Source organism: Cardiocondyla obscurior, linkage group LG10 (assembly GCF_019399895.1).
Source record: "Cardiocondyla obscurior isolate alpha-2009 linkage group LG10, Cobs3.1, whole genome shotgun sequence".
NCBI lineage: Eukaryota > Metazoa > Arthropoda > Insecta > Hymenoptera > Formicidae > Cardiocondyla > Cardiocondyla obscurior.
In genome coordinates this window covers 3,085,316-3,111,596 of record NC_091873.1, presented here as the reverse complement: position 1 = coordinate 3,111,596, position 26,281 = coordinate 3,085,316, and the positions used below count along the sequence as shown (strand labels likewise).

At 47.6% G+C, this 26,281-nt stretch overlaps 1 protein-coding gene across 1 annotated transcript in view; it reads right to left on the bottom strand.

The window, feature by feature from the left end:
- LOC139106041 (cell adhesion molecule Dscam2) overlaps positions 1 to 26,281 on the bottom strand; it is a 75,419-nt gene that overhangs the window by 46,387 nt on the left and 2,751 nt on the right. The window contains exons 2-4 of the mRNA XM_070662515.1: positions 6,168 to 6,494; positions 1,333 to 1,494; positions 773 to 922 (exon numbers count right to left, since the gene is read on the bottom strand). Of these exons, the coding sequence (XP_070518616.1) occupies positions 773 to 922; positions 1,333 to 1,494; positions 6,168 to 6,494 (639 nt within the window). The remainder of the gene's footprint in view (positions 1 to 772; positions 923 to 1,332; positions 1,495 to 6,167; positions 6,495 to 26,281) is intronic.

The window sequence follows — 26,281 nt, the reverse complement described above, 5'->3', positions numbered from 1 at the left end:
AGGCGGAACGGGAATTTACCGTTCGACAAGCGCAACGGATATCCAAGGCTCCGTTCTGTTTACGTTTTCGAAAAATTTAATAATTGTCGAAATAAATTCATCTTTGCGTAGCGACGGATGCGACAGAACGAAACCGATCTTGCGGCCTAATTAATCGGGATGTAACAATTGCGCAATGAGAATAATAAGAGCGATGTTCATGAATATCCAGGTTAATGAACGCTCGGGTTTCTTAACGTATTATATTTTATAATAACAAATTCATCAACTAATCCGGCACCGAAATCTTCCTCAAGGAAAAAAATATCGAGTTGCCTATTGTTTTCGAATAATTAGCGGTCGAAAATAAAGAGTCTTTCGTGAAATATCCTCCGGGAGAGAAGCTAATTGAAAATAATAACCGAAGGGCCAGCAAAGCCGTATTCTACGTTTAATTAAAATTTATTAATTTTGCTTTTTTTCCGTTTTTTTTTTTTTTCTCCTTCCACTAAATTTTGTGCCGATGCAATTTCAATTTCAAATTCGACGCCCGCGAGAGTCAGTTTAACTGATTTTTAATTATGAACACACGCCCGACTTCTGAATATTGTTGAACCGCGGTTTAGATGTGCGCAAACAATAATCTGCCGTAATTTAATTGTAAATGATACCGATGTATTTCGACCGCGGAAAAACCGGCCGCAAAACAGACGGGGGAGCCCGCCCTTGCGGAGAGGCGCGGGCGCAAGCGGAGTTCCTCCGCGAGGAAAAAAAAAATCTATGACGTACTCACCAGTCAGTTGCACTCGCCCTACATTGCTGCTGACGACGGTATCCTGAGTTAGCCGGTGATGCGTCCTGCACCGATACGTCATCTGCGCGTCGCTTCGCGTAATATTGATTATCATCAACTCGCCGGCCGGCAGCATATGATATTTGCCATCTATAACAGCACGCCCCGTAGTGCGATGGGGCACGGGGGAAAAGGGGGGGAGGGGCTTGAATTACGTTTCTATCATCATGGAAATCTAAATTGATCGGAAGGAAATTACGTGTTTATACGTGCGCGCAACGTAGATGACGCCGCGCAATATAACTCCTGTTTTCCAACGATATAATTAATTTACGACAATGGGTGAATATGATAAAAGGCAGCTGTAATTTTAGAATAATTTGATTCTCCCTATTTCAACGCACCAAATAGAATAACGCTGGTGTATTCCGTTCCGCGGTAATTACGCTCATATAGCACGCTAATTGAAAATGCCAAGCCGTATCCGATCCGCGCGTGTTATAATCGCTTTTTTTTTTTTTTTTATTGTTATTTTTTTGAGGGAAGGAAAAGATACTTACCGCCCAACGTAGAAGGGTAGATATTGAAAGCCGGTTCCTGAAGCCAAGACGTGACCGTGACGTGATCGCGAACGAAACTGGGCACGTTGCAGCGCATGAGCACGTTGTTCCCAGGGAAGCCGCTGGGATTTTGCACTTCCGGATCGTAACGTTGGTTTACCACTGCAACACGTAACGATAAGTTTCAGTCTCGTCGTGTCCATATACCATAGTTCCGGGGGACTATAAGAACATAACGCAAATGCTAATGGCGCCCCCGCGCGAGGCCGTTGCCATTCGCTTTTGATACACGTTCGCCGATAAGAACCGAAACGGCACAACGCGGGATGATTTTAAACAACGTTCGACGTCGCTTCTAATTGGAAAGCTTTCATTAATATGTCGCGCGGACACGCGCGATTTTATTCTCTTTTCTCTCGTCTGTGCACTTAACGATCTGCTTAACGCATATTCGCGGAACAAACACGCGTTACGTTTACCGCTGCGTGTCCGCGTGGCGAGTTTCACGCGGCTAATAAAATGAGTAGCGAATAGCCTTCGTTAATTTGTTAGAAATTTAATAACTGCGCGGAATAACGGTACACAGGGTATGGACAAAGTCGGGATGTTCGGCGGGGCGAGAAAACGCCTTCTCGGTTGCTTCCCGGATAGTCGCCTTAAATTATGCAGATCTACTGTATGCGTTTAGTCATTTTTTTGCTAAGTGAACAAAAAGATGAAAGGAACGTGGTTTCTTTTCATATCGCATTACATTTTTGCGATTAAATTTTTTACGTCGCGTGAATAATTTGTTGTAATCCACGTTGAAGAAACTATGTGCGGTTCATGACAAAGGTTTATTTGTTCGCGCCGATGATGCGCCGCGAGAGGCCCGCTCGTGGGAAAGTTATTCACGCGAAATGCACGGCGCACCGCGAGTTTCTTTGAGTAAATCGCGTCATCTTCCGTGTTAAACCATCGTCATTTTTGCGCGGTCGACTTTGCGCGCTAACGAGAGCGTTCGCGGGCTCGACAGAAACGAGGCAACACAATACGGCTGGGGTTGAAAAATCCCAAAAGGCGGCGGTCTTATCCGAAATCTCATGTCGCGATCCGCCCCTGACCCGGCAGCCCACGTAAGTTGATGGGCTCGGCTGAAAGGTTGGTAAGGGTATGTCTAAGAGGGGGATGGAATAAGGTTGTAAAGAACGTGGAAGGCAGTCAAGCAGCCAGGCAGCAGTCTCAAAGAGAGCGGAAGAGAGAAAGCAAGAGAGAGAAAAAGAGAGAGGCAGAGAAAGGGAGAGAAATAACGAAAGAAGAAGCAGGAGGATAGGAAAGCGAACGATGGTGGTGGCGGCAGCTAGGGAATCGCTGTGGTGGTGCGTTGGGGTTCTCCACCTCCGCAACCCGTTTCGAGAGTCAGCGGAGCGAGGCACTCAGACTTCAGAATGGGGTAAAAACTCAGTGAGTTTGCCCGTACTCCATCCACCTTCTCGTGCTCGCTCTATCCCCCTTACCCCGAGCCCTGCGTACGCTCTGCCATTCTCTTTCTCTTTCTCTCTTTCTCTCTTCGTCTCCTTTCTAGTTACGTTTCCCTCAGCAGCAGTCGCTCTCTAGCTTTCCCCGCGTATCGCTCGTTCGGCTCTCTCAGTTACGCGGCAACCAAGCCGAACATAAACTCGGCAGACATCTCGTGGCAGGTAATATTTACAAAGCATGAAACGAGCAGAGAGAGGAGATAGCGTAAGGGAACCGCGGAGGATGGAAGGCAGGGAGAAAGCGAAGGGAGTCAAAGGGCGAAAGACAGAGAGGAAGACGCGCGAGAGCAGCGACCGGCTTTCCATCAACGCACGGATTCGTCCTCTCGCGACTCATCCCGCAAGTCATCCACTAGAAACGAAAACCGCGCTTTTTCGACAAGTTGAATTTTATGCAAAAGTATCGAGAAACCTCTCGTCGGGGGCTATAATTACTCGACGACAAATCCACGGGTCTGGTCTGAGTGGCGATGTTTTGAAATCAAGAGCGCGAGTAATAAATTGTTAAGCACGCATGTATATTTTTCCCGTGTGCACGTACGTACGCGACCCACTAAAGAAACAAAAAAAAAAAAAAAAAATTGTAATTAAGTCAGAGAGAGCGGAGCAAAAATTGTATTACTTATAAATCACGAGTTGTTCTTAAAATAAACATTACGGATTTCTTTTGACAGGAAAAATTTTATACATTTAACTTTTCAAACCGTACTTCAACGTGAAATTACAAAATATAACATTATTTAACGCCGAATAACAATTTTATATGAAATCCGAAAATAGGAAACGCGATGTCGAGCTGGTTTCGTTTAGAGACGCGAGGTGTATCTCTGAAGTCTAAACGATAAGTTGAGAGACACGACACGGAGAGGAGGGAGGGGAAGGGGGTGGAAAATGTGAGCGCCCGTCTCGTAAAAGTGAGCGACGCGGTTCCTACCTGTAGTTTTTATAAAAGGGTCTAGTGCGGTCGTTAAACTTACTCATTTTCTCGGTGTAAGGCGGATACGTTGTACATACGCTGTACATACGCGGGGAAACGTCGTGTAACGCTTGCTTTACGCCCGATACACGCGGGTCAGTCGAGCGGGCGCGGAACAACGGTCGCGAACAGCCTAATCTTCGAGAGGTGTGCGTAACGCGTTTCTGAAGCCGCGTCCATTTAACTCGGTCTCCTTCGAAATAAATAACAGGGTCCATGCAAAATTCAATTTGCCCGCGAGCTAAAGCAAACTCGTGCTGACAAACAGCGAACGCCCAGTGTCCGCGGAACGTTATATTCGGTCTCGTTAAGCGGCTTCTCGCTACCGGTGGAGAACGGATTTTTCTACAGCTTTTCAGCTTATTATACGTATGCCAGGGCCACGTAACAAGAAACAGCATATATTCACGGGTACGGCGTAGCCCGAGCCCTTGCAAATGATACCCGGCGACAGTTATTTTCTGCCATCTCCCGTCATCTTTTATGTCGTTTGTCTTGCGCCGTTCAAAACCATTCAGGATCGATGATGAAATATGTCAAGTAACGGCGAGACTAATGGCTTGTTTGTCTCGCAACTCCGCGGGAAAATACTGAATGATGGAAGTTACTCCCGCGGGAAAGTGTTTTGATCGAATCCCACGTACCGGAACAATGAACGTAATGCATCGTCATTAGAATCTTTTAGTCCCCCGGAAAAATAGCCGGCGCGAGCACCGCGGGGGGAGGGGGGGAGGAGGGAGGGATTTCGCGCGCGGAAATAGAAAGAAGAATCATAAACTGCTCCTTTAAAAACCAATCCCACCGGAGGGAAACTTCCCGCACGGCCGGCGAAAAGTTTTCTCTCTTACGGAGACAAAGTAACCTCACATGACAAGGTATCCTCCCGCTTTCTTTCCCCATTTTTTTGACAAAGAGCCGCGATTACACGCGGCAGCTGTAGGTAGTGGGAAAACGAAGAAGGCGACATTTCCGGAGGCAACCGGCAATGCGCCCGAGCGATCGCGCACGCAATCATATCCATTTTGTTTCCGAGAATAGAGTGCGCGCGCCCGAAAGATTTTTCTCGGAGGACGGAAGGAAGCGCGCTTGCTGAAGTCGGTCGCGGAGGATGGCGGCGACGAGAGGGAAGAAGGCGGGATGAAACCGTGAAGGAGATGAGCAAAAAGAAAATGGCTGAGGCGGATACTAGGAGCTGACGCGGCAGAGGCACCAGGCATGAATCTGAAAAGGTATGGGCTGCGTTCACGCGACGATGATTTACGGGCGTATTAGGTCGATAAGATATCTTCCGGTTCGTTGACCCGGCGGAAGCTCTATTTTTAAGGCGCCTCGCGGCCTCCTTTTACTCCATTTACCCGTTCCTGCCTCTTTCTCTTTCCTCGCCGTCTTCTACTTCGATACTCTTGTAGACGTGAGTTTTGGAAGGTATCGCGTCGTCGCGCAAAAAGAATCTCCAGACGAATCTCCCTCCCTTCAACGCGATTTCATTGACTAAGTACCATGGGCCGCCCAACGCGAAATCCCTAATATTTTATCCGCCAATGTTTACGGAACTCATATTTTTCTTGGCGAGCGAACGAAAAATTCTGACGTGCAAACATCCCGCGACACAGAGTGAACAATTTAGAGAATATATAAAATTCAAGCCAAATTACATTATCATTTAAATAAAATCAGACTGTACCGAGAACTCGAAATTTTTTTATTTAAATTTAAACCCGCAGTACTTTATTTCGCTCACTAATATTCGAAATCCCAAGTTGCGCCAGACATTTTTTAAATGAAATTACCTACAAATTAGTCCGGTCTCTCGACTTTTCATTCTAGACTTCGCCACAACGTAACTTCTCTTCTTTAATTCATCGATGACTGTCTGATTATACGTTATGCAATTTTTAACACAACGTTCGCGAAATCAAAGACACTTCTTTCAGAGATAATCTTTCAAGATTTCCTCATATTTTTTTAATGAAACATTAAAAGCTGCAATTTCGATATTTAGCGATGCCGTCGCTCTAGATCCCGCCGCGACGAGACAGTTACTTAGCTTGTCGATTACGATTCGCTACAGTATGCAAACGTGAGCGAGAAGGAAATTTCATCTCGTCGGCCGAGGGTCGGGAGAGGAAGGAAGGCGATCGAATTCGTGAGCGTGAGAGCTCGCGCGCGGGTAGGCACGCGCACGCGTCGCGTTCACGAGGCGGTAGGTCCGTCACCGCGACCTACGTGGAATATGACGTCGAGGACGCCGGTGATATCAGAGGGGTACACGTGAGAATAATGTCGGGAAGCGAACCGCAGATAACGAGCCCGGGCAAGTTTCGCCTCGGGGGCTGACATACCTGCTCTGACGGTGACGTCTCTGCTAACGACCGCGCCGACACTGTTGACGGCGGAGCACTTGTAAATGGCCCAGTGGACGTCCTGCCGGAAGGCCTCGGCCTCGAACGCCGGGAAGTGTATCGTCCCGTTGCCAAGGACGTGTCTGATGCCGAGGATGTTCGTTATGCTGCCGCCGTCCGCGGCGAGCCAGTCGACGGTGGGCAGCGGGTTTCCCCGAACGGTGCAGTCCACGCGGCCGCCGTTCACGTTGGTGAACTCCACCCTGGACGGCGGTTCCGTCACGAAGCTGGGACCCTGCGTTTCGTAGGAAGCGTCGGACATGCCTGCTACAAGAACAGAACGAGAGACGTCAGACGTGTATTAACGGTAAAACGTAAAGCGGCTTAACTGTATTCAATTAAGATTACGGCTCCACCCTTCGTCTTCCAACCCTCCCCCCTTCCCTCTCAGCCATCCTTATGCCGTTAGTCCGCGCACATATTTCGCGGATATCTGCCTCCCGTCTTTCCTTTTCATTATTCATTTCGCATCGCCGCGGCGCCATACAACTTTAAATACGCTTAAAATTTCCATTACCGGCACCGCGCGCTCTCGAATTCCCCGGAAAAACCGGCCGAAACTCGAAACGCGCCGCGCGAAGATTCGCGCGGCGCTTCGGGCCGGTGCTTCATCTCGCGATTCTAATGTGCCATAAATTCCAGAGTATTACGAGTAACAATCAGAAATGCATTAATCACGCGGTTGCGTCAACGAATGGACACTCGGCGGTGAATTTTTCGTTCACCGCCGGTCGAATGCGAAGTAATTTTCCGAACCGGGTGGGGAAAAAGGGGGTGACCGGGGGGGGAGAGTCAACGCCGAGAGGTAAAGGGGAGGGAATGCAGCGGCGGGACGTGCACTGTATGTATCGTCGACGGACATGAACGAAGATAATACGCCCGGCCATAAATCATACATTTAACGCTGAAATTCGGTCGTAATAGCTTCCATAAATGGAGCGCATTGCACGTCCCCCGCTTGCGCCGGGCTCCCCTCGCCCGCCGAAGCCTGTTAACCATTCATCACCCGAGTTATGTTGATTTAAGTAGGAATGCCGGTTCGCTCCCGATGTATTCCGCATTCCGTCCAGCATTGCTCATCTGGAAGCTGGGCCCGACCGAGTGCGGACCATCCACGTTGCAGAACGTGCAACGAATGACGCGCGCGCCCGTGACGTGTTTCCGTATGCACCTTCGACGGGATCGCGATCGATGCACGTCAAAGGATACGCCTCTCAAGAATTTCGCCGCGCAAACTTTCGATGCGCGGTTAAATTTATCCAAATGCGACGCTGCAAAAAGACGGGGGGGGAGGTTACGATTGCTGCTCCGCGAGTCGCAGTTGCGAGATAAATTATCCGCGATATTATCGGCGTCGGGTACGAGCCCGGCTATAAATTTACAAGTCAAAGCACGCGGAGTTTAGACAGCTTATTGGGGTTGTTTTACCAAAACTACGTGCTTTTATCTGCGTGGCTGCAGGCTCGGGTCCAAGGTACTCCGGAGTAGCCGCGTATAGCCGAAAGTAGCGACGTCGGAAGTTGTTTTGGCCGAGTCTCCGATGAGCGCTTACGTTGGCAATTCCCTCCCTTACCGCCAGCCTTGGCGAGCTTAAATCTTGATTACTTATCTCCCATAAGCCGAGGCAACGTTTCTAGTAGCCCGGCTGATTCCCCACCCTCGCGGCGTCGTCTCTCGGACGTGCACGTTCGAATCCGGAAAGTTATCGTTTTCTCGAAAAAGAAAATCGCGGACTCTCTTCTATAAAAGCTGTAGTACCCGGCAAAGATTTACTTCCTGCCTTACCCTCCCTCGCCCTTCCTTCCCGCTGTTCCTCGATCTATCTCTTTCTCTCTTTCTTCCACCCGTACCTTTTCGTTCCTCTCGCTTCAAAGCCGGCGGAGTTTCGAATCTTAACATTGGGCGCACACCACCATCCCTTGGATAGCCGGTGCACTGCAGACCTGCGATTGGATATATCTCGCGACCTACATTCACCCCTGAGCTCCGTAATCACTTTCCCGCGAGGGGAAGAGCAGGAAGGAAAGACGTCCCGCATAAAAAGTTAACTCTTCATCTTCCATGAGCTCTCCTAGCTCGCGTTATAATTCCACCACTGTCCGCGCAAACCATTTGACGTACGTCTTGCGATTTGATCCCGCCAAGAATTCCCGGTTCGTCGGCATACATCAGAAATGCGATCCCGTATCTCCTCGAATCAGATTGGATTACGAACGCAACGGGAGCGTCATATCAGAAAGATTAATCGCGCCGACTTTTCCTTTTTTCTTTTTTCCATTTACACATTAACGGATACGCGACCTCGTAATCTCTCCGCGAGGTCGACCCGACGTTTCTCCGATATGCGGAACTTCAAGCTTGCAAAGTTTCGTTTCCCCCCCCCCTTTTTTTTTTTCTTTCTTTCCTTTTTGATTACGCGGCAAAGCTATGATCGTAGAAACGGATCGAAGGCTGGAGTGCGCTCGAGATACGTCGGTTCATCGAAATAGCTAAACAATGAACGGCGAGCGGAGGGACGGACCGAATGCGTAGCTAAGGGTTGCATCTACTCCGGCACGTACTCGACTATACACCCTCTCTAGGGGCTCTTGGCGCGACCGAGAGGGAACACGATCGCCGGGCCGGTTGTCGTAAGCGATACGGACTAGAAGCGTAACACCGTGTCGACCCTCGACGTCATCACCGAGTGCATCACCGAAGACGCGTACTTGTGCTTCTTAGCCGGCAGCCGTTCAAGAGGCCGGAACGAGACCGAGGGCACGGCGGCCACCCGTATAATGTTTTATGTCAACATCCTTCGAGAATTCGCTCCCTATCTAAGTTGCCTCGAGTGCCCGCCTTTATTTCCATCTCGTCCGGCGTGTCCTTTCACCGCGGTTGCCATTAGAATTCTTGACAAGGAGCGCATTGCGAAATTCATAGCGTTAAATTAATTCCAATTAATTCCAATCCGCGTCGTCCCCGCCCCCCGCTCAATATAATTGAACAAGGGTTTACAAATTTGCCCCCAGTAGAAAAAAAAAGGAACGCAGTTTTCAGCCATTGTTTGCGATAAAATTTATTATTTGAGCACGAAACGCAGCGGTCGGAAAATACGTTATTACTTGTTTGTAAAAAAATGTACATTACTTGCGTGGATATGTCAAACAATGGCATTTATTAATTACAGACTTTGATTTATTTGATATGATTTGTTTAAAATTGTAATGTTGAAATAAACGTCATGATAAATTCTGCCAAAACGCACGATTTTTGTTTATATTTAATTAACCAAAAAATAACATATCTTAATCTACACCATTCAATACGTCGCTTTTAAGTATACACAGATTTTTCCCGTTTAAATAAACAAATAAATATTTAATATTAGATATATCAAGCTTTAAAGAATATGATTATTATACATTTTACCCATTTTGGGTGTATTTCAAAAAACTTTTCAGTGATTAACCAAAAAATATCATCTGCGTGGATTACGAAAAACTCGTGAGTAGCGCAAGAAAATCTCTTTTTTTTCCCCCCGTGATTTCGAAAAGTCAGCGCAACTAATAGCGAACTTAGTCAGCATCCGACTAATTGCCGACGTGAGATGAGAAGAGTAGGGAGGGTTTATAGCGCCGCCGACGCGTGTACAAAGGGCAGAAGAAACGTCGAGCGAAGCAGCCTCCGCTTCGGAATCAACGGCCATTCAACGACGTATGATTCTTTCCGGGCGGCGAGAGGGTGGCGGAAGAAAAAGTTAAGTTCGGAATATCCACGTGTGCGGAGACCAGATGAGACGCGTTGCGCGGTATTGGATAGCTCAAAGTGAGAGATCGGGGATCAGAGGGAGAGACGAAAGGGCAGGTGGGTGGCGGGCGCACCACGGATCGCAGGACGCAGGCGGACACAGGGTGGAAAGGGTGAAGGGAAACGCACGAAGAGAAAATGAGGAGCTCTGTCTGTGGTTTGTCCGACAATGCAAACCGGCTTTCTCATATCACTGTATTGTTCCCATTGTTCCCGGGGGCTCGCGCGGCGGGATCGTTAGTCATTATTACGGGAGCGGAGAAGTCAGAGAAGATTCGAAAAGAGAGAGAACGGAGTTTATCCGGCTGTCCTGACCGCTGATCGTCATCGTCATTCTCCCCGCATCGTCCGATCTTCGCGCGACTCTCGCGGGCATAACAGGTAATTTCTATCGGAGACGTGTTCGCGAATCCCGCCGGATTTCGCGTCTCATCTTCGCGGGCGCGTGTCGCTGTGAATAACTGCCGAGACGAACGAGCGCACAATAATTTTATCAATCGCATATTCCGATCTAATATACTTACACGTACAATACTCGTGCTGTAGTTCGATAGTAAAAAATCGGAACATGATATCCGCGCAAAGAAAATTATTAGATTACAAATTATACATTTTCCGAGTGGAAATTGAGCCAACCGTTATCTACTAACTTCAATCCGTGGTTTATCTCGTGGCTGTCTAGCAAAACTGTCCAGCACTGAACCAGAAATATAACGCTCAAAACGTCGAGCACGCGCTAGCTAGGTCAGTACGCGCAGTAGACTAGTTCGCGACGAAAAACGTTTACATATCAAGCTTTTCTAGCTCGTCATTAGCCAGAAATAATTATCTCGCTACATGACTCGCGTTAAATAGTGGCTAGACGAATGCTAGGATTTTTTTTTAATGATACTAGACACTGTCTAATCAATAAATAAATAATACTTTCTTACAAATTATGGCTGGTACCAAAGCAAGGAATATATCTAATCTGCACGATTCAAATATTAGCTGCAAAATTAAAATAGTTAGATTAATTTCCACTCGGGTTTTAAACAAGCGCTCGTGTTACGCGCTGTAAATGTAAAAAATTAAACTTGATTTTATATCATGAGGAAATTACGTGCATTTTCACGTGGCATGCAATTGGTTAGTAAATCGCTCGATTGTGTGCGCGATATGAAATGTTGTTCTAAAGGAATTTCAATCAGTCGAATTATTGAAATATAAAACGGATGCGCAAAACGGATAGTAAACGGCTCACGCACCATTCTACATGACGAGTCGTAGACCTTATCAGCGAATTGCAAGCATGAAATTACACGCGGATGCTATTCCAGTGGCGATTAAAAATCGCAGCGGTCATTAATTTTTAAGTAATAAAATTTTACGTTGCGCAATAATTATTCTAATAAATAATCTTCTGATTTTTTTTTGTAACTTATTGATAATAGTAATTTGTATTAATAAAAAGTCAGTAAATAAAGTACATTTTAGCGAAATAAGAAAGATCGTTGAACAGTGAACCTCTGTGGAACTCCGACTTAACGCTATAATTGCAAATTTGATTTTGCATTCTCGAGATATAATTTAATCCCCGTAATAATCTCTAAATCTAACCCGCGCGTCCGGTCTGTGCAGTGGATTATTAATCGAAAGTTCTCCACTCCGCATCGCCATCACCATCGATCCTCTCGAGGCCTTTGAACTTGCGATCTCCGCGCTTTACGTTTTTACTCGGCTTTACGCTTTACGCTCCCGACTTGAAAGACTGCAGTTGCGATACGTCAATCAGAATTTTATTAAGACGAAAATGCGAGCGAGAAGTATACTACAGAATTATCGTTTACTTGCACATCTAATTTGCGAAGGTACTAATTGTGGAGATACAAAATATTAAATAAATTTATATCTTTGAAATAAAAAAAAACAAAATTAAATTCCTATTGTTATTAGTCGATTATTATCTCAAATAAAACGCATATATGTACAACGTTGCGCGATGATTCAGGGATATCGTAAATTCACGCGCGGTAGAATCGCGGCACGATGCGGCGCAGCAGTTGGACAAAATTATCTTCGTTATACAGTAAGGTGCACATTCGGCCGCGTTAATTGCCTGCGTCAGCGGCGCTTGTCCATTTAATTGAGCCCGAGTATCTGCGATCGAACGTTAATTATTTCGTATTACGGAATAGCTAATCTGCGATTAGAGAGCCAGCCATTATCTTGTCCCTGCAATCTGATTTCTAGTTGAGCAGCTTATCGGCGATGTTTTCGCGCGATCGCGCGCATCTACGCGGCGTACCAATGCGACGGTGGAAGATTAATGTGTAAGCCCATTTTCTCTCCCCCGCCTCGCTACCGTTCTAGTTAAAATATAAATGCACTTCGCCAAATTGATCTGTGAATAGGTAGAAGGTGATGCGGTAAACGCCCGACTATCTCCCTCCCCCTCTCCCACTCACTCTCGGCATGCGTTAACTATACTAAACTTTACATGATAAAGCTTCGTCATTAAATTTCGGTGCGTTTCGCGTTATCGTTCCGGAAATTTATCCGCGTTACCGCATCAGAGATTAGCTACTCGAACGGCAGTATGGACTGCCCGGGCTACCCTGTATCGTTGGCTATCGAATAATATTAACTCGCTCGCATAGTCACGATTCGTTCGTGATTTTCGGGAAATTCCCGATCGACGAAAACGCTCGGCGTGTTCGAAAATTGTCGACCGCAAAACTATAATTACACCGTCACGCCAAATATGTTTGCGAGATACCGATACGACGGCCGGTAAAGGATTAAAAAAAAAATTAAATAAATAAAATAAAACTAGCGCGCTAATTCTCTCAGCGTCCGTCGCTGTGGACCGCCTTTTACGCCACTGCTCCGGGCGCGTTTCATAATTTTGACGAATATATATTCTCTTTTTTTCTCCCTCCCACTTTCCCCGCATAAATTAAATATTGCGCGGTGTTCTTTCAGCCTCAAAAGAATGCGCGTGCGGTGTATTTTTCGGTCGAAAATTCGCTAATTTCGCGAGGCATGCGGTTTTTGTTCCGCTGCGATCTTTCCCCGCGGCCTTGTAGCTTATAACGAGCACGAAAGCTACCTTAAAACGGACATAAGTGGCGTCATTATTCCCTGACCCGTGCGTTATTACGTTACCGTAAACACGCCCCCGCGCATTTGGTGCGTAAAGAAAATAATTAAACGTATATCGCGATATACGTTAACGTAACTAAATACACCGCACTCTGACTTTTCCGCGTTACGGGGATTCCTTTTTCGCGAAATTTTTAAACTCTATCGTGTAAAACATAAATACCTCAAAAAACACTCCAAACACTTTTAATATGATAAAATTGTGTGCGCGAGCAATATTATTTTCCGAGCGTAACCGTGAACGAATACTTTTGAAACGTGATCGCTAAGTTAATTAAACTACGTTCATTCCGCGATAAAATATTTTGTCATTACTATCAGCATTTTCACTTTTGCATAAATAAACCGGCCACGCGTGCCGCGATTGTCCGCACTTGGACAGTTTCGACTATTTACCGGGAGCGGCATTATCACCGTATTTTTCGTCGCCGGGGCTATCGATCGGAAGATATAATGAAACGAAAGTGCCGTCCAGCGGATTTAATTGTCGTCGCGGCGCGGGTCGGCTTCGTCACGCTTCGCGCGAAAGCAGGTACTTCCTCTTTGCGCATTGTCAAAAGGTCAATACCTAAAATTGCTTCGCTTTCGGGTCCGATGCTTTTCATTCGTCATGCCTGCTTGTTTTATACCCACCGCGTACAATTTTCCTACCCGCCACATACATTCGTGCCCGGAGTTAAACGACGTTTTGGGCGGTCGACTATAAAAAAAAAAAAAAAAAAAAAGAAAAAAAAAAAAAAAAAATACAGGCGCACATATTAAAGCTACACGGTACTCTACTATAACAAAAAAGAGGAAAGAGAAAAAAATACGTCCAAGCGGCCATGCTGATTTTCAGTTACCTTGCTGAACGACAATCTCTCTCTATTTCTCTCTCTTTCTCTTTGACCGCGGAGCAACGACTTGCACTTGATTCGAGAAAATTACGGATACGATTTATATCAAAAATGTAGCTCGTATTTCATCCCGCATCCCGTTACGTGTAGCATACGTATGTACAATATACACGCACGATCGATTTGAGAATCGGCCGAATAGCTGATTTCTTCTCGGCGTAGATGGCTCGGTAACCCGAGGCCATAAATCGGCGATACTTTACGGCCAACAGTCGGCCAACTTACTAAACTGCCGCGGAAAGAAACTGCTCGAGACAGCCCGGGATCGTAAAGTCGGCCGTTTTAAGGGAGATTTAATCTGTGGCTCCAAAGAGAAAAAGAGAGAGGTGCATAGAGAAAATTCACCTAAGGCTACCGTATATCCGCCAAATAAAAATCTCGTTCCCCGTACATTAGACGCGCGATAAAATCCATCGCGGCGGGATATCCGCGCGTTTCCGTAATTACCATGTAAATTAAGTCGGCGTGTTTTCGCCCCCGGGAAAATCGCGGCCCCTTTATCTTCCGCCCGGGGTAAACCTCTTCGCGGAGCCGCGATTTCAGACGTCCGAGATCCGAAATGGTGGAGTTTTAGCCGCTATTCCGAAGCTCCGAGGACCGCCGCCGGGGCGAATATTCGCGAAATAGGCCCCCGGAGAAACGGGGATCTTCGAACAATGAATTAATCCAAGGTCTGCGAGCGCAGACTTCGGTGCGGCAAGTTCGCAGACAATGTACATTCACAGATCGCGGCAAGAAGCCATGTTAATTTCGCCGTGCTTGACAGTCACGATTTTGCCCGCCTTCGCCCACCCGCGCGATCTCTCACTCTATTTTCGAGCGACTCCGAATTCTCGAAATTCCACCGCAGTATATTGACTGGAAAGAGGGATTATTCCGGCGGTCTCAGATTACGTCTTAGGATCCGGTTGATCGGCCGCGAGCTTCCGTGATCCGCCCCTCCACCCGACGCCGCATATTTTCGACACCCAACTCCCTCTTTCATCCGCCGCGCCGTGGTGGAAACATCAAATTTTATCGGGAACAAATTTCATTTAACATCCATCGCAGCCGCTTCGGGATATAAAATACCCGAGCGCTGTTTTACGAGCGCGCTTACAGGGATGCCGGTCAATTTGTCGGCGGCATCTCTCGCGCGACAAGTCACGGCAGAACGTACGGGAGAATCTCGGCGCGCGCCGGGCCTCTGTCTTCGACGATGATTTAATACGAGGCTTATAAATACTATCTCAAGGGGGGTAAGGGGTGGTTGGAGATTGCAACCGCAGTGCGGTTAACGCTATGCGTGCGGATCCGGAGTATACGCGTATACGTAAAGGCTGAAGCCAGCCAACCAGCCAGCCACGCCGGAGCTGCAAGCGAAATGCAGCAAGGGAGAGAGCAAGAGAGAGAGAGAGAAACCAAGAGAGACCGAGAGAACAGAAGGAGTGTGTGCGCGAGAGTGTGCGACAAGCAGAGAGAGAGAGAGAAAGAGAAAGAGAGAGAGAGAGATAGCGCACTAACAGGACACACCGGTACAAAGACCGAAATGCAAATACGTATTCTGTGTACTTAGGAAGCGGTAGCCCCAGTGAGCCTCATGCATAGAGATTGTACGTTGTCCGTGTAAAATCGACCCACGGCCACGCCGGCCTTCATCCCTCGGCCCGCCACCCTCTCACGCCTCTCTTTGCCGTACTCTCTCGTTCTCTCACGCTTTTCCGCCCGCCGCTCTGTTAACGTACGCCGACTCGGTGGGTTCGCTGGATTACCGGCCCTTCTTACCCGATCTTTGAGCTGCCGCCCTTTGTGCCTTCCGGCGCGAAGTCGATCGGAATTCTCTCAACGAGTGGATGAGTTTCCCCTTTTTTTCCCCCCCCCCTCTCCCCCCGTTCAAGCACACGGATGAAACGCGTTAAAGCGCGAATCCTTCTAAATCGCTGCGCTATCGGACCTCAAAATCGAAATGAATCGGAATGAATTTCATACCGTCGAGAGCTTGCAGCGAGCGCACCCGGCGTCCCGCAAACAAAACAAACCGCCGCCCATTGCCTGCGCTGGATAGGTATCAAACGGATTAATTCATCGCGAGTGATAAAGTCCGACGTTTAAAATTTAAATTTAATTGCCCGTTACCACTTTCATCGCGCGGGGTGCGTCGCGCGCGCGCGCGGGTCGGCGGGCGCGCGATTAAGTACCACTCATATTTCTCATGAATAATTCAGGAATCACATTACTGGCGGTAGCGTATCGAAGACGGTTAAGGCACTACCGGCCGGCGCAATGTACCCGGCGCCAGCGTATTCGGCTACTTGGCGAACGTAATCAAAAAAGTTGCCGTCCCATTTCGCGTGCCCATCGCGAGCTGTTTGCGAGAAATAAAAGCGCGACGGAAGTTCCTACGGGACGACGAGCTAATCGGTCACGAAGCGCTCTTCTGCGAGCGGCGAATTTTATCGTTTCTCAAAATTCCGCGACACTGACGGCGAGATATTAAACTGGGAATTTTTTTTTTTTTTTTTTTTTCGGAGCAATAAAAATGGAGCGGCGCGTCGTAATGGCGACAAAAGTTTCCGCCTACCCCGTCGATAATTGTCGGAATGCCAGTTAGATTCGTCGCTTTAAATTAGAAGCGGGAGAGCGCGTCTCGTGTAGCGCTATTTGTGCTAGCCCGCTTGTTAAATAAAGCGCAAAATTTACGGGACGGCGAGTAACTCGCGCCCGATGCGACTGCACGACGGGAGAGAAATATTACGGGGAATAATTTGAAATACGGAGTTTGTTGACGTTCAATTACCTCTTAAAGTTTGCAAAAGAATATAGGCGAGGCGCGGAGGGGATAAGAAAGATAAAAGTCGCGCGCGGGCGGAGGTGACGGCGCCGTATCCGGTGCGCTTGCACCGCGCGCGGCTTTTGCATGCTTTTATCTCGTTTACGCATCTGCTACCGAGGGGCTGCTTGAGCCAAACCGCCGCCGTAACGACGGTATTCTTGCCTATCACGATGCTCCCCTTCTCGCGATGTAAATGTCCATTCACCGCCAGCGAAAGCGGAAACCCCGTGCGCTCTTTGCGCCTACAAAGCTCTCTGTTTGAACACCTTTTCCTTCCACTGATCTTGCGAACGCGATCCGCCACCATCCTTAAGCGGAAAATCGTATTAGCGAAAATGAGCACGGGCATAATTTCATTTATCACAATTATATTTGCTCTCTCGTATGCACATTGCTGCGTTTCGGTGCGCGGGTTGAAACGGGTCCCTCTCTTTCTCTATAATACACGGGCCAAGAATCAAAGTCAGGGCCGGGTCGACTACGCGATGCGGGTCAACGCATCACGAGATCGTAACTCGCGAGCGAAAGAAGCTCCGTTTGCTTGCTAATTAAGCGGGTTGTAATGTATTGCAGACGAAGTATAATAACTTTTAACATTACTCGGTACGTCCTTCCGTTTTTTTATACTCGCAGTATAAGTATAAAAGTTGAAATTTCTTTATACGAGATTCATTGAAATGCTTACAAATTATATTCAACTGATGGACTTGTAGAAAATTTTTCATATTTAATTCGATCTTACGTAAGACTTTCTTAAGGCTAATCACAGGCTGTGTCAAAAGTTCGAGCAGTGGTTTGAATAATATTTTACGAGAAACCGTCAGTGCGTTTCACTGCCGTTAAGCCATTTGGCTTCTGATCTCAAGAAGTTCTAAAGCCGGCCCTGATCAGAGAGATACCGTGGAAATGTCGAGCATTACGACGCTTGTACACGGAGAAGAAAATTACGTTCCATGTTTCCAGTACTATTAGAGCAAACATATTCCACGAGTCTGTCCTTCTCTCATCTTGCTAGTCTCCCTCAAACACGTTCGATTACTGTAAACAGTTTTTCGCGGGTTAAAAAGCATGATGGAAGCAGGAAAAACCAACGCGTGAATTATGAGAATTTTTTAATAATAAAAATACCTCGAAAAACTATAGAGTATCAGCGGAGCCGAGCGGACGAGCCTTTTTGCCTTCCGCGGGAAGAAAAATAAATGAAGAGGAACCAAAAACGCGAGAAAGATATAATATAAAGTAGCTAAATATAAAAACCACGCCGCGATTGAGGACCGACTTCGGCGATATTGTGCCACGAGATAATAGCAATAATAAATAACAATTAAGATTATTTTGCGAAAGATGACTTTAAATTAACCCTCTCTTTCCCTTCTCTCGACGGTTATTAATTAATCGCGACGCCGGGCGAGCGAAGACAATGCAATTTTCGCAATTCCGTTTATAATCCGATTCTTATTCCGTATGCGGACGCACTGATAAACGCTGCGGGAACGTCGGCCGCTATTAACATTTCGGCGAAACTTTTTCCTGCCGGTGCTTGACAAGCTGCCAGCGCGCGTTTCGCATGACAGTGATTTGCTTTGTGGTTCACGTCGAATGAATTTGTGGTGCCCGTTGCCGCAGGCGTGTGCGGTTTCATATAATTACGCACTTAATTGCTTATATTGCGAGGACCCGCTGATGACGGAACCATCATCTCTAAACCGCGTTGTATGTATTAGTCCGCGTTGCCATTCGCAAATTGATACGAGTACGCTTTCACATTCTGTTAAGTACGCGCGGTAACCGCACTGCGAAGACAACAAGACCCGTAATTATACGCTCGTTTGTTTACCGTTAAATTAATGGAGTGTTCGACGACGATGCTGCGAGCGCCGGCGGATGCTCTGAAAATTTTGCAACAAATGTTACCCGGTCACGCGAACGGTGTCTTCAAACATTTCCCTATTCGGTAAAATTATTTGTACATCGTATTTGTACCACGCGAGCTAAACATCACGTACGTATCTGCGCGTATATGTTGTAATGTGACCAATAATAAATTATTGCAAGGATAGTTATCCCCAGATGCAATTACGATCGGTATAATTACAACCGCTATATTGTCCTCGTCATGGAACGCTGATCATTCACGAGCGACATGTGGTATACATTTCTGACCATTTCACGCTCGCGTCGAGAATCGCAATCGCGAAATAATAAGACACTTTATTACTCAAAACATTTATCTCAATAAAATAAAATAAAATAAAATAAAATAAAATAAAATATAAAAAAGAAAAAAGAGAGTGAAAGAGAGAGAGAAGAAAAAAAAAAAAGGAAAAGAAAAAGCAGGGAAATAAAGACAAATCTAAAAATAAGACGTAAAAATGTAGGAAGCCCTAAGAGTTCGTTCGGCGAGACGTAATTTCGATTCCCTGAAAGCTCCGCCGCCTTCTCGGCGGGGCTTTCGAGGGAGACGTGGAAGGGTCCGCCGTGCCGTGGATAGTGACTAAAGTTTCTCGAGGAGTCTTAGGTGGCGGAGCCGACAGGTGGATAGAGGCTTCTTTCCTGGCATACCAATTACGAGGGTGGAACAAGTAATTGTTTGTCCGTACCTTACATCGGAGCGTGAAGGGTATATAGACCCGATACCCGCGGTAGTCGGCGGTGACGGCGAATGGTAGTGGTGGTGACGTTGCCGATGGTGGTCGTAGCGGAGAGGTAGTTAGGTCGGGAATAGTGGTGCAGCCAGTAAGGTTGATTGTGGAGAGCGAGAGGCAAAGGGAAAGAGAGAACGGGGCGGAAAAGGGCGCGGGGCGTGCGCTCGCGCGAGGGGGTGGAGGGTGACTCGAGTGAGCGACGAAGCTACACGTCGTGGAACGGAGATGGGCTGCCGCCCCGTTCCTTCGCCCCGTCGACTAATGAGACCGCGCGGTTACATCAGAGGCCGGGGACAAATTGAAACGTACGAGCCTAGAGGGGCACCACGGAACAGAGAGAGCGACCTTCTAATGCGTGACTATGGAGAGAGAGTCTTGCATCACCGACATCCGCAGCCCGTTAACACCGTTTCTGCCGTCGCCGTGCCGCTGTTTCGCTCGGGTACCGGCAATTCTTGAATTTTATCTCACTGCCCGGCGAGAAAGAGAGAAAGAAAGAGAAAAGGACATAAACGCAAATGACATCAACGCAAGGGACGTTCGCGGAAATTATTACGCAACGTCGGGGGGAAAGGAGAAATTGACTTACGCGGCCGCTGTTACCGGGATTGCTTTGAAGAACGGCGCGCGAGCGAGATAGTAAGGGAAAGAGGGCCATTAGTTAATTTCCCGCATTATTTTCTTCCTTTTCTTTATTGTGCGGTCCGCGATATTTCCGCGTTTTCTCGAGAACAAACTGCTAACATAATTTACTCATTGAAACAGCCGCTTTTACGATCGACGTTCCTCTTCTACGAGGGACTTCGTGCGTTACCCCGAAGCCGAGTTTCACAGAGATATCCGGCACGAAAGGCCGTAAACACGATACCCTCGCGCACCTCCCAACGGACATCTCTTTAATGCGGTCGAGTAATTATTCTCATCCGTACGTGTACGGCGTTCACCGTCCACACGCGGCTCGTAATCGGAAACTTGCATCTCAAGTTGAGACCCCGGCGCTCTTCATTTTAAGGAAGACGAAGCTATGTGAATCCACAAAGTTCGATTATCGGTGACGGGAATACGACACCACGACGGCATCGCGCGACGTCGTACTTTAGCGAGGGTCTCGGAAGCCGCTACATAGGCAATAAAGCCAAGCTAGTCTAGCTTGAGCAGGTAGTAGATTACCGGCAGCGGCAAGTACGACAGTGCGGCAATGGCCGTGGCGGTGATGGTGGTGGTTGCGGTGGCGACGGTGGTGGAGCTCGCTGATGCCGGGCGGTACGCGTTTGGAAACGTGCGCGAGGGTGAGACCGGAGTACGAGGGAGAAGGCGAGCAGACGCCGCAGGGATGAAGAGAAACGGGAATGGATGCGGCAGCAGTCTAGCATGCAAAATGCTGCGTCGACGTTATCACACCGCCAGAGATTAAGGGGCTGACGCGGTGGATATCGGACGAGACGCGAGGAAGGGAAGGCGGGCGGCCTACGGTGGCTCCTATTCTTCGTACTCCGTCGAGTTTTACTTGGCAGACATCCCGCGCGGTACCGTCCTTATTGTTCTCTCCTCCGTCGTACCCTCGTTACGCGCCGCTGTGCAACGCGACCTCGGTGCCCCGGTATTCCGCTCGCAGTCTTCTCCTCCCCTCCCCCCTCGTTTCACCTTCGCCTTCTTCTTACGCGCCCGCATTTTCGCGCCGCCGCCCTACGCCAGGGCATTTTCGCCCGGCGTTAAATTGTTAACCGCCGGAAATAATCAATCTTACGCTCGGCGACACGCGTCACGTACGTAATTCAGCGTTCGCCTTCTCGCTCGTGTTCTACATCTCTCAATGCCGCGTTTAGCTTCGATTGGCATGTACCCGATATACCAACGGTGCGATACCTGTCACGTCTTCCTTTCTTATCTCCTTCGACTGAGCTATTACGGCACCGTGGGGAACAGCCACCCTTCAATTTTTGTTTCTTTCCGTTCAATTACCCGGAACGAGTCTGGCGCGATTAAGAGAAAAAGAGAAAGAGAGAGAAATTGCGGCTTAAAGAAGATCTCGGCACTTACGCACGTTTGAGGTTCTTAGTACCGGAGCGATTCGCGTCAACCTCCGCCCGTCCGTTAACTTCTCCATATACTTCGTTTAGTGAAAATTTTAGTTGGCATATATCCAGCCAGCTACCTGCAGCGTCGTTATTGTTCGCCATCTTTCCGTCACGTTTTATTACTGCCTGGTACTACCGCCTCTGTCGCCGCTACCAGAACCTACCACCCGGGGTCTTTCTTATTTTCCTCCTCGTCATTCCGTACCTCGTTCAGGTTACTCCCTCGGGCGCAACGTCTTTTAACAAAGCTGCCGCTGCAGAGACGTAGCTGCCGTGCGATACGCGTTAAGCCGTTCAAACTGGAATTTATTTACGCAACCGTTCTTCGCGCGCACGCTAACTCCGTTGCTTTATTCGTTTCCCCTCGTGGACGCGCAATTCTCAATCTCCATTTACGCTTTGAGTATATTTTATCAATTCCATTACGTGATCAAATAGTTGGCGAGATAGCTCCAAAACCTCTCATGTACTTACGACGCTACGGAAATCTGTACACTTGTTGTCATTATAATTATTATTCATCCGTTTTATTTCTATTATTTTACGACAAAACGTATATATATACGAGATGATAAACGACTAAAGTTTTAAAACTGTGCAAGTGTATAAAGTTATTTAATTAGCTGCTATTTCTGGAATAATAATTGTAACAAAATATATTAATTGTAATCCGCTCGTCAGTAATTAATTAACGGATTAAGAACTCGGGGGTCGCATTAATTCTTGGAGCAATTCATTGCGATTGCGGGATACTTCTGTTTCGCAAACTTTGCGACGCGTTTGACTGATTTGTCCCTGTCGCCGTGTATTAACTATGATCGCGACTATTGCACGGAGAACTGCGGGCAAGTTTCGCCTCGTCGCAGCGCGGTCTGACTGCATCATCGACTCAAACTACTGCAAGGACATGCGTCAGAAGTGCGCGATATGCACGACAGTCACGTAGGGAATTGAACGTTCCGAGACAACGTTCTCGTGCCGGAGGACGATTCAGCAGGAACGTCGGAAAATTTCGCTCGCGCTCGCAGAAAACGTGAAACTAAACGAAGCACAGATAAACGACGTATCTCGCGCGCTCGTAGACGTGCCTTCCTTAATCATCTCTATATACGAAAGGTCTGTATCGAGCGGGGTATATTATCTCGTCGGGTGGTTTCGTTGACCTCGTTGAGTTTGCTCTGCGATCGCGAATTCGGAATGTGCGAAATGCATGCGCGAAGTCTGAAAAGGAAAGAGGGGGAAGTAAAAAGTTGCAAATTATTTGAAATTCATTTCCGAGGGGTTGACATCTCGCGGGAGGGGGACGTTTAATCTCCGACCGGTCGACGAACCGACTCGCGGCGAGAGTCTCATTGAGAAACCATGAAGCGAGCGCGGGGGATGGAACCACCCACGAAGACGTCTACATCCTGGGAAGACGGTGCCGTGGAAAAACATGGCAGCCCAAGCGCCAGCGCGCTTGAGCTTACAACAAGAAAGGCGTCTTCTTTTTTCTTGCTTTGACGTGTGCTCCTCATTTATTCCCACCGCGCAGAGGAAATGGCAGAGACGAGAAAGAAAAGAAGCGAAGATGAAGCGAGCGAGCGCGCACGACAAGAAGGAGGACGCCCGATGAAGAAATAAAAGGCGGAATATGAGAGGACCGCGACGGGGGGGGGGGAGAGGGCGCGAGAGGAGGGTAGAAGAACGAAAAGAAAAAGGGAGAAGAAAGAAGAGAAGCGCGTAACGCCTCGGATGGGGGCGCAGTACTCGTTATAGGCCGCGGTGCACCGTCGAAAAGACGGAGGAACGAGAGGCTCCGGTGGAAACGAGCGTTAAAACGAGCAGCGGGCTGAAGTCGCGATGGCGGGCGCGGGGAAAGGGTCAGGTAGATGCGGAAGAATGAAACCGGCGAGGCTCCGCTAGGGGTGGTTTCAACCGCGGCTTGATAGGGTTGTATTGTGGCGGTATGACGGCGGTGACCCGGAGTCGACGGGCGTTTGCAAGCTCCTCTAAGTTCGCCCCGTCTCTTTCGTTTTACCCCGTTCCCAGCCCCCCTCGCGAGTCATATCGAGCTCCTTCTTTATCCACCCTCTATCTACTTCGTCTTTATTCCGGAGCTCGGCGGCTCCCCCGTGGGCTCCGCTATCCTTAAACTAAATACTGCCGATGACAGCCGCGCTTCCACGGCTGGCATCAACGGGGAAAAAGAAGCGAAGATGTCTGTATTACAAGAACTACGACCTTACGTCCCTTTCATCCTCTTTGCCAGCCTCTCCCGTTCTTTTATCCTTCTATTTTTCTTTCTATTTCCCTGCATGCGCTTTCTCGCGTAATATCGCGGAATACCCCGTCCGCCATCAGTTTACGCGACGTGAGAGTCGAGAATGGACGAACTGGAGCATATCGGCGATGCTCGCGAAGGCACAAAGAAATCTCCACAAAATTCTGATGACTATCTAAACGGCAAAATTCTCATTCTTTCAAAATTAATTTAATTCCCTTTTTCAATTTTTATAATATGTAGATATATTATTCGGTATATTACTAATCACGCGCTAGTTTCTAAACGTCATATGTATAAATCCAGCTTCATGTAACTCTCAATTATTTACACACGCGCGCACATAATCTGTTTTACGTGGCAAAAGAGTGGAGCAGAGTTGAAAAAAAAAAAATAAAAAAAAAAAGCTTGAAATCGCGGATGTTAAAAAGTTCATCGAACGCGAAATTTAATTAAACCGGCTGTCACCGTGACGGGGAGGGGGGGTGGTAGAGAGAGAGTGGGTCTTCATCACGCCGTGCGTTTTATTTTACCGGATGAATTTAGCGTAAATCGAAGCACCGGAGGTGGTATCGAGAATGACGGCAGGGCTATAACAACGGCAATGACTATGGCATACACGGCGTGCCACGGCTTAAACTCAACGGCTCATAATTGCTTTCCGATTAGATACCGTTCCGATAGCGCTCCGATAGCGTTATTTTCAATTCCACGCTGCGCTCCGCAGCAAGCAGCGCGTATCGACAGGTATATACCGAGGCAAATTCAACAGGCGGCCGTGTGCGCGCCGGTCTTTGTACACTTTTCCGATTAATAGCGTGGGAAGGGAGGACGGTGGAATGAAACGGCTGACCACACGCGGCGACTATCCGCCGGCCAATACCTCTGATATGATGCCCGGCATTTCGCTTTCTTGAAACCGCGCGGCTTACGCGATCGAAATCGATCACTTAAGATTATCCGGCCGGCCGTAAATTTTCAACCGGCCCAGAGAAAATCTCGAGGACCTTCAAACCCTTTTCCACTTCCTGCAATTCTGTGCAAAAGCTTCCGCCAACTCGTTCGCAATGTATGAGGTACTGTTAATTAATTATAACGATCGATGACGATTGAAATTAATTATGACTGCGATCGGTGTTAGCCGCTGATCAAATTATGAACCCAATCGCGTGTTATATTTTTTAAAATTATTATTGTACTATTAATAATTCCTCGTGTGGAATAAATTAATAAAGCGAGCGGATAAAATACCGTCCAGCCAGTTAATTAGAAAAAAATTCAAACGTATTTTTTTTTTTTTTTTTTGTGAACTCTGAATGGGTTGCCGCGACGTATCCGGCGACTCCAGAGATTTAAAATCATTTCCCGCAGTCACGAGCAAACGTTCACGGCATTCCAAAGGGCATGTCTTGTCTTGCCGACCGAGAGAAACGATAAATTGACCGGTGTACGCGACGGTTTGGCGCATTCCGTGTCGTAGATCCATTGTGGTTCGAAGGATTACTCAGCGGTTGAATGGATAGCGGTCGGACGTTCGCGAGCCACTCTCGTAGGTGTGCCATTAATTACCCGCTGTAATTAAACATTGTGTCGAATTATCTTTCTCGGGCAGTGACGGGCGCGGCCTCTTTGTGCCGATATGGCTTATAATCTTATCCGCGCAGGAGCTAATTTAATGTACGCCACGCAAAAGTTTCTTCCCCGCTAAACGCGCGGCGTTGAAGCTTATTCGCAGATTGACGGATTAAACTTCGCCCGAGGAATCTGCCCCTTCAAAAAGACCTTTTGTGGCGCAGCCACTTTGATACAGTTTCAAGCGGGGGTTCTACGCGTCCGCTCGCCACGAGCGGGAAGTACGGCCGTCTTCGCGAAAGATTTCTCAAATATCGAAGTTCCATTATTTATCCGACCCCTCTTCGCGCACGTCGGATAATTCCGAGTAATGTCCAAGTTGAGTTTAAAAAGCTACACCTTTGGGATCCGACCTCGAAACTTCCTGCTTGGTTATCTCGAAAGGGAGAAAGAGCGAGGCAGGCAAAAGTGTACCTTTGCAATATTTATCAAGTATAGGTCAGAAAAGCGGAACGTCGTAGATTATTAGCAAGAAGCACGCTCCAGCATCTCGCATTCTCCGCCCAACTCTCTACATGGCTACTGAATAAACACTTTGATTTATGCGACAGCGTGCTCTCGATAAGAATAAAGCGGTACAAGAGAGGGGGGAAACGGCTCAAAGGGGTTTGAATTTCGATAAAACTTCAATCCGGAGAGTTTCAGCTTTTATTACTTTCCCTACTTTTTCCCAGCGCTTCTTTCCATTTCGTCTAAAATGTGACATATGCCGCGTATAGCACGAGGCTTTATTCTTTTTTTTTTTCTTAAAGATAAATATTTTAAGATAAGTTTCATGTCTTTCTCGAGAAAAAT